This window comes from Nothobranchius furzeri, chromosome 7 (genome assembly GCF_043380555.1).
Source record: "Nothobranchius furzeri strain GRZ-AD chromosome 7, NfurGRZ-RIMD1, whole genome shotgun sequence".
In the NCBI taxonomy this organism is placed as follows: Eukaryota; Metazoa; Chordata; class Actinopteri; order Cyprinodontiformes; family Nothobranchiidae; genus Nothobranchius; species Nothobranchius furzeri.
In genome coordinates, this window is record NC_091747.1 from 78,880,794 (window position 1) to 78,890,003 (window position 9,210).

General features: G+C 41.5%; 1 protein-coding gene across 5 annotated transcripts in view; it reads left to right on the top strand.

Annotated features, from left to right (window-relative positions):
• The window catches only part of tbc1d1 (TBC1 (tre-2/USP6, BUB2, cdc16) domain family, member 1), an 89,383-nt gene that overhangs the window by 47,984 nt on the left and 32,189 nt on the right, over nt 1-9,210 (top strand). For all 5 annotated transcript variants that reach the window (XM_070553807.1, XM_070553810.1, XM_070553809.1 and 2 more), the window contains 7 exons: nt 2,404-2,985; nt 3,926-4,015; nt 4,095-4,199; nt 4,633-4,765; nt 5,373-5,464; nt 7,325-7,441; nt 7,638-7,757. In XM_070553807.1, the coding sequence (XP_070409908.1) occupies nt 2,404-2,985; nt 3,926-4,015; nt 4,095-4,199; nt 4,633-4,765; nt 5,373-5,464; nt 7,325-7,441; nt 7,638-7,757 (1,239 nt within the window). The remainder of the gene's footprint in view (nt 1-2,403; nt 2,986-3,925; nt 4,016-4,094; nt 4,200-4,632; nt 4,766-5,372; nt 5,465-7,324; nt 7,442-7,637; nt 7,758-9,210) is intronic.

The following is a 9,210-nucleotide window of genomic DNA, read 5'->3' on the forward strand; positions in this document are numbered from 1 at the left end:
TTTTCGGATGAAAGCAAATTTTGCATGTCATTCGGAAATCAAGGTGCCAGAGTCTGGAGGAAGACTGGGCAGAGGGAAATTCCAAAATGCCTGAAGTCCAGTGTCAAGTACCCACAGTCAGTGATGGTCTGGGGTGCCATGTCAGCTGCTGGTGTTGGTCCACTGTGTTTTATCAAGGGCAGGGTCAATGCAGCTAGCTATCATATTTTGGAGCACTTCATGCTTCCATCTGCTGAAAAGCTTTATGGAGATGAAGATTTCATTTTTCAGCACGACCTGGCATCTGCTCACAGTGCCAACACCACTGGTAAATGGTTTACTGACCATGGTATTACTGTGCTCAACTGGCCTGCCAACTCTCATGACCTGAACCCCGTAGAGAACCTGTGGGATATTGTGAAGAGAAAGTTGAGAGACGCAAGACCCAACACTCTGGATGAGCTTAAGGCCGCTATTGAAGCATCCTGGGCCTCCATGACGCCTCAGCAGTGCCACAGGCTGATTGCCTCCATGCCACGCCGCATTGAAGCAGTCATTTCTGCAAAAGGATTCCCGACCAAGTACTGAGTGCATAACTGAACATAATTATTTGAAGGTTGACTTATTTTGTATTAAAACACTTTTCTTTTATTGGTCGAATGAAATATGCAAATTTGAGATAGGAATTTTGGGTTTTCATGAGCTGTACGCCAAAATCATCAATATTAGAAACAATAAAAGGCTTGAACTACTTCAGTTGTGTGTAATGAATCAAATATATATGAAAGTCTAAGGTTTATCAGTACATTACAGACAATAACGAATTTTATCACAATATGTTAATTTTTTTAGAAGGACCTGTATATACTGGACAATTCGTGTCTATAGACTCCAATTATAAGTTTTTGTGCCAAAATGGGAGGTTCCCACCACCGCCATTTTGACCATGTCACAGATTCCGTCAAGCCCTGACAATTCCAAAAAAGGGAAAAGAGGTGGGGCTGTAAGGCTGGGATGAAATGACGCCACCCGTACAACTGAAGCGATGTAGCTACAAGCTTACCCAAAGCTAACGTGGAGGTGGGAGCTAAGCTAATGGAGGTAGCTACCTAGCTACAACCGGAGTTACGATCACCTTCTGTTGATATGCCAGGCTGACTGCTGGGTAGAACCGGGTGGAACACAGAGGTCTCCCGAAAGCTCCACAAGCCGGCAGCTGCGCACCAGACATACGCCGCTGCGATCAGAGATGCGCCGAGCTGCCGCTGGGGAGAATCGGGCGGAAAACATTGGTTTCTGTCCGAGAGCTCGACAAGCCAGCAGCCCACGCAGCAGACAGGCGCTGCTGCGGTCAGAGATGCGCCGAGATGCCGGTGAGGGGAGGGGACCATACCGATAGTTGGAATCCAGCTCCACCAACATGTTATATTTCAACTCATTTTCAAAAATGCAGCGTCATGTTAAATGCACAGGGTTTTACCCTATTACATTTCAATTTTATGGTTAAACTGTACATGTTAAAATCTAAGCTCAGCTAGTGCAAGAGCGGCGGTGACCTAAAATACATAAATATAATTTTACTTACCTAAAAAATGAAGTGGAGACTCCTTGGATTCTCTATTAGTGCAATTAATGCCACATCAAGTCATTTTGTCCAACAATTGCACAAATAATATCCAAAAAAGAAAACACAAACGGCACAACTAATGGTCTAAGTTGAGAGACTGAAAATGGCGGAACAGTTTTCAGGCGAGGCCGAGGCTCGGGCTGAGGCCTTTCCACGGAGCTAGCTCTGCGGTCACGTGGGTCTGATGCTCATTAATTATTCAGAGTTGTAGGCATTTAATATACTTAAACAGAAGAGTGATGAAAAAATTCAACCCCCTCAGAGTTGTCATGAGTATAAACTAGATCTATTAAACTTAAAACATGCTTTGGTACCAGGCTGTAAACATGTTTATTTCTGCTGTGAAATTGGTATTTATAACATGGGAGTCAATGGGGATTTGCTGCTTCTTACACCAGCCCCTAGTGGATGAGGGTGGAACTGCAATTTTTGTCACTTCCGCGTTGGCTTCAATTTCTTACCAGTATTATGGGGGCTTGGCCAGATAATATTCCAGAAGTAGATCAACATTTCATGTTGCTGTAAAAATAAACCAACTAATGATCCTCTGGGGTGAAGATGGGTTGAAGGCTCTGTTTAGATAAAAATTTCTTCATAAAGTCACCTTTATAAATGATAACCTTTCATAGATTGTCCTGATGAAAGCACGTTCTCAGGTGTTTGTAAGTGTCGAGGCCCATTGAGTTTTTTTCTTGAATAAAACAGTTAAACCATCTTAACAGAGTAAACTCCATGCTGAATAGAGCTTGCAGTTATTAATTGTGTCATTAAAGTACATCTTATTTCTGTTTTCTCAGGTCCCTGAGATCATCAGTACGTTGAGGCAGGCTGGCAAAAGCTCAGCACGCAACAATGAGCTCACCACTGATTCCAGCAAGACGACCATTAGCTCTGGAGGAAGCGACTCTACTGAAACGTCCTCCACTACAAACTCTACAGCTCCCATCTCCGCTGTGTCCCCAACAACCTTTGCCAAAAAGTTTGAGGTACTGTTTTGTGGCCGAGTGAGCGTTGCTCATAAGAAGGCCCCGCCCGCTCTGATAGATGAGTGCATCGAGAAGTTCAGTAAGCTACATGGCTCAGGGTCATCTGACAAAGGAGGAAATGGTGGCAGGCTGGTGGATGGGCTGAGGAGGGCATTAAGCTTCCAGTCCAATGGACTGGGAGGTGGTTCTGTACGCAATGGTTCAGCTGGGAGCCCCAGTTCTGGGACACAACCTGTTCTGTTCAAGCGAGGCCATAGTTTCCCCAGTCTGGATGCGCTGGATGAAAACGGTCTTTCACCAGAGATTTCTAATGCTGACACTACAGATCTGTTCAACTCTCCTGCTAAAGTCCAGCCCACCAGTCTGCAGGAGAACCGGACAATGCTGTTTACGGTAACTTATTCATAAATACTGGTGTTATGTGAAGATTGTGAAAGGAATGTATCAGAACTACTGTCAGTCAAGGTTTCCAATTGTTGGCTTGTTTTCTCAGTCACACATGCTGCCTCCTGCTGGCTGATCAGTAGAAAGCAGGTTTAATGCAGAAGATTCTCCAGTGTTACACAAACGAATATAGTCCGACCTTCACTCGCACAGTGATGCACCGGACCTTACATAGGAACTGCATTCGACCTCAAATTGCCAGCTTGCTAGATTTCCCTGAAAATGGTGACTGTTCAGTTGTTAGGTGCAGGTTACCTCACATGAACGTCTGTGTTCAGCTGAGCCTCCTGACTGAAACCCACAAACAGAAATCCTATTAGAGCATTTGGTATTTCAGTTTCTTTCATCTAATCCCTGTAGCAAGAAATGTGAAGCTTTTCCAGCTGGCATCATGTGAGTTTTTGCTGTGATCCTAGGTTATGTCTGATGTCAAATAAATGCATAATGCTACTACTTTTTATACGATATTTGGTCTGGTAACATTTACAACCTTGTAATAGGAACACGTCTGCGTAGGTGTCTGCTGCAGGATTAGGGTTAGCGTTATGTTTAGGTCAGCTTACTGTAAAAAGCACAAAAAACAAATTGAATTGACACAGCAGTAACAAACGCTGACAATCAGCCACAATCTTCTCATTCACCTTCACTCTGATTGGCTGTTTCCTGACAGGAAACATTCATGGTTGTCACTAGGCCTGGTACTCAGTTACTCCGCAGATAGACATACTCTTCTAAGTCATCAGACACCCTGCACATGACATCAGCTCCTTTTTTACCAACTTTAATGAAGATTTTGTTCTTTAAAATGTTATGTGAATCTTCAAAAAAGGAATATGAATATAAACACAGTAGCATGTGCTAATGAATCTATCTTCTGTGCTTATTTCAGGTGGGTAAGTCCCAGATCTTCCTGGTTAGTCCAGACACCAAGAAGGTTTCCATAGAAAAGGGTTTCAGAGAAATTTCCTTCTGCTCTCAGGTATGAAGCACTGGACGTCTGTTCTTACATGTCTGAGTTCATGTTTATTATAAAACCTATTTTTCTCATCACTGTCTAGGGAATTCGTCACGTTGACCACTTTGGCTTCATCTGCAGGGAAACCGATGAAAGTGGAAACTGGCATTTTGTGTGTTACGTCTTTCAGTGTACCGATGAGTCACTGGTGAGATTTGCATCTTAACAAGTCATCTAGCAGCTCGTTTAATAACAAGCAAAACACACCTTTGTACATTCAACAATATTCATGACTTGAACCTAATGTTTGTGCTTCAGTATATCACATATTTATTCACTTACACTTTGTAATGTGTTCACAAAATACATTTCGGACATTTATAAGACTTTAAACAGAGTGTACCTTGTTTAATGGCTGTAAGTGTTCAAATGTCATTTGAAAATAATCAGTGTTTTTATTCTGCTTTAAACTGTCTTATCTAGAAAACAAAGATTTAGTTTTAAAAGTGCAAAAAAGCTGAAGTGCATTTTTATTTTCAGGTTAGCTTGGATATAAAGGAAAATAATCTACAAGTTGTTGTAGACTCATGCACGGAAACTTTGATGGACGGATAGAAAAGCTCTTTTATTTGCTGCTGCAGGTGGATGAAATCATGCTGACTTTAAAGCAGGCGTTCACCGTGGCAGCCCTGCAGCAGAATGCAAAGACCCAGAGCCAGCAGTGTGACTGCTGCCCCATGCATCAGCTCCACAGACTATGTGAGAGCATAGAAGGTAGCAGAAAGGACCGTTTTAAAGCTTGGTTTATGCTTGACGCATTCACTTTCGGCGCGGTGATGCGGCTCGCGGATGGAACGCGCTTCACAACTCTCAGCGTTTATGGTTCATGCGGCTTGTCTCTGCGGTGAGCCAATATTCTCCCAAACTGTAGGGGGCAGCATGGAGCTCTACGGCATGCATCCAACACTACACCATAGTAGAAGTAGAAATTACTGTTTACAACATGGCATTCCAGTATTTTTTAACAGCGTCCTCGTCTTTTCCGGCAGTGCGAGCTATTTCTCTCCAAGAATTATTAACAACATGTTGATCACGGTGATCTCTGAGAGCTGAATCATACAAATGTCTGTATTTACGAACCTCTGCCATACTAGTTCTTGCCGGTCCGCCATGTTTTTCCACGTCTGACCGTCTGCGTGGTTAGAAAATTTCCTAGGTGCGTGTTGCGCAAATTTTGGGCCGTGTGGAAGGGCGTGGTTGTTAAAATGACGCAACTTTTCCGCGCGGACCTCGCGGACGCGTCAAGCATAAACCAACCTTAAGATGAAAGATTTCAAACTTTGATTGAATTTTGAAAATATTTTAAATGAATAATTTTTAGGTCTGCACCCATCAAAAACAAAACTGGAGCTTCAGAAACACCTGGCCACTTTGAACAACGAGGAGCAAGCTTCAGTCTTTGAAAACACTATGGTAATGTGTGTGTGTGTGTGTGTGTGTGTGTGTGTGTGTGTGTGTGTGTGTGTGTGTGTGTGTGTGTGTGTGTGTGTGTGTGTGTGAGAGAAGGTTGAGATGAAACCATGAAACAAACCAGGTATACATTACTCTGGTTGACTCACATGTTCTGTGTGTGTGTGTGTGTGTGTGTGTGTGTGTGTGTGTGTGTGTGTGTGTGTGGGGGGGGGGGGGGGTAGGCTATGTTCACACTGCAGGCAAAAGCGTATCAAATCTGCTTTTTCCCCCCACATGCGACCCACATCTGATTTTTTTATGACAGTCTGAGCTGCACAGATCCAACTTTTTCAAATGCGATCCGTGTCACTTGAATATGTGTACTGATTCCGATACATATCTGATGTTTTTGAAAGCGACTGCAGTCTGAGCGGTCATGTCGCATTAAATCCGTCTCCTACGTCAGAGTCAGCGGAGGGGAGAGTCGTGTGTGGATGTTCTGGAGGAGCTCTGACAGAAGGACTCAGGAGTCTGTCTAGACATCCTGTTTTAAGTTTTGGAATAAAAAATACAGGAGAGCATGAGAACGGGAGCAGCAGCGAAGCGTTTCGCCGCTCACCATCTTCGTGAAGGGAGGGGGTCTTATTGAATGAATTAATACTGGAACATTTTCGGTGAATAAAAATTCCGGAAGATTGCGCGAACAAGGACTAAAATAGTTTACAGTTTTTAAAACAGTTTCCAGCCCTAAACGGAAGTATTAACAGGTGTGATCCTGATCCTGTGGATTAACTGTCAGTGAAGGCTGTTGCACAACTCGGCCGCTCCTGGTTTTGGCTGAGTGTGACTTCTTTTCTTCTGTGCACGTGGGTCGCGGAGAGAGTTTGATGTCGCATTTCAGTCATACTGTGAACAGCCACAGGAAAATAAATCAGATTTACTCAAAAAAATCTGAATTGAGCATCAAGTGCAGTGTGAACGTAGCCTTACATGCATTCACACAAGGTTAACAGGTGATTGAGAGGTTTCAGCCACCTCAGATCATTGTTCTCACTTCAGCTGGTTTATCTTTTCTCTCCCTACAAAACTATTCAAGCACGTTTACTGATTAGAAAGTATAACTGTAGTCTTAACTCCAGCGATGTCACAAACCAGTCAGAAGAATTTTAAAACATGAAAGGACTGTAGTTTAATCTTCCTGTGTGACTCAACTGGCACCTGCTGGTGGTGCAGCTGAACTACAACACTTCAGAGGTGCTGAGTAAAGGATGCGAGTATAATTAGTTGTCCTGGTAATCAGAAATAAATCTGGCTGCAGACTTCCACTGTAATGATAAAATGGTGGTGGTCTCTTTACAGTGTCTGAGATCAGTGGACTCGGTGGTCTTCTTTAAAAAGCGGCTGAAAACTCACCTGTTCAGGCTGACTTTTTTCATGACCTTTGATTCTTCATCGCTCCCTTCTCCTTATTCAGCTCTTTCTACCAGGTCCCCCTTTCTCAGGATCCACTGATGACCTCGTATTCATTTTCTCTTTCCCTTTCCTCACATTTTTTATTTTTCTCATGTTCATTATATTTTTTAATTATTTTAAATCTTCTTTATTTTATTATTTTTGTTATTTTGTTCTTGTGAAGCACTTTGTGATTTTTATGTTGTACTTGATAAAAGCCTTGATTTACTATTATTTAACTAAAGAAAATGTTAAAAAAAGTATTAGTGTTTCTATTTATTTAAATATGAATATTTATTAATATAATACAGCTGTTATATTTTCTTTCCCCCAATTTAGATTATTTTTTTACACTTGTAATTGTTTTTAACTAAGTTATATAACCATCCTTGTTGTAAATAATAAATATAAATGTATGTATGTATCCAGAGGGCTCGACCTAAGAGTGATCAGGAAGAAAATGAGTTGGTGATGGCTTCTCTAAGGAACCTCTATGAAGAGAAACAGAAAAACCACCAGCACAGCCTTCCGGGAGACAACAAACAGGTAGTTTCTACTCTATTAAACCACCTGAAAACTACCCCACCTATGTCAGTCTTTTCTCCTAGTTTGGTTACATTTCCAACATTTGTTGTTTTAGTACGTAACTCTCTTCACTCAGCTGATTGGAGGCATTTGCAGTAACTATCGCATCTCTGTGTGATGTCAGATCGGCTTCCTTTTGAGTCCTCTGTGTTTGTAGGTCTTTGAGGATGCAGCTCCAGCTCCTCAGGATGGACCACAGCAGATTAGTAGTCGGCTGGAGCTGTTCAAAAGCCGAGCCAAGCGCTCTCTCACAGAGTCCCTGGAGGGCATCTGGAAGGTTTGTGATGGTTTCTTTACAGGAAGGACACATCAATTTAAGGGTTTATATATACTACCAGTCAAAAGTTTTACAACGCCCCAATTTTTCCAGTTAATTATTGCAATTTAAGTCTAACATATGCTTGAAATGGTGCAAAGATAAGTGGTGAACTGCCAGAGGTTTAAAAAAAATAGGTAAGGTTACTCAAAAGGAAAAATAATGTACATTTCAGAAATATACAAAAAGGCCTTTTTCAGGGAACACAGCTGTTCTGCAGCAATAGAGGTTGATCACGCCTTGAAAGCTGGTGCTAATAATTCCCACAGGTGTTCCAACTTCTCTGGATTACTTCCAACCCCCTCTGTCTGCATAAAAGCAGTGTTGGAATATACTGTGGTACCATACTAGGGATGTCCCGATCAGGTTTTTTTTGCCTCCGAGTCATTTGATTTTGAGAATCTGCCGATACCGAGTCCCGATCCGATACTTTCTATACATAAAAAATAAAAATAAAGAAAAGGAAGAAACAGTTCCAGAATGTTATTTTTTATTTTAATTTTTAACAGCAAGTCACTTCTGTGAGGTAGCTTGAACAATCAAGTAATAAATAACATAAGTTATTCACTTTTGGACTTTATTGCAAATATAAAAAGTCTAATATAAAAACAGATAGTACTTCAACTTAAAATTCCTGGCAGGGGTCTTTGCCTCAGCCCCCAAAATGCTTAGCTACGTCCCTGGGCATGGGACTGAGTTTTGAAGATTGAACTGTATCATCTATATAAATACTACATGCTGATAAAGTATTGTTTTATACAGGTACAAACGTGTAATGGGATAAATTACCTACATTTTATTTTTTAAGAACTTTGTTTTGTTTTCATGGTTTTTATTTTCCTGTCTTCCTGTCCCGTCTGTCTCTGATCTTCCTGTCCCGTCTGTCTCTGATCTTCCTCGTTAACAGCTTGCGTGATAGGCGGCTCACGGGACAACCGCTTCAAGCACAGCTTCATAGTGGTCGTAGTGAGCAAGTCTCCGTTTCATGGGAAGAACTTTCTGAAGAATATTTGATTTCTATTGTAGAAAGAATACCACGAGTGTGTTCAGCAGTTATATCTGCCAAAGGTGGCTACTTTGATGAGTCAAAAATTTAGAATACTTTGGTCTATAAATTGATTCCATGATTTCTTTTTTTTACTCTAATTGCTTATTTGTACTATGCTTTCATTTCAGAATGCAATGTGACATTAAACTGCATAATTTCCACACAAAAAAAAAACTAGAACAATTGGGGCGTTCTAAAACTTCACCGGTTGTGTGTGTGTGTATGTGTGTATATATATATATATGTTTTGAAGGGCTCGGTTTGATGAATTTTCTGTATATTATTATTAGATTTATTTATTTATTTAATATCTGAAGCGGCTCCTTTAGTGAGCAGAACCAGGTGTCGTCACAGGCTGCTAATCTA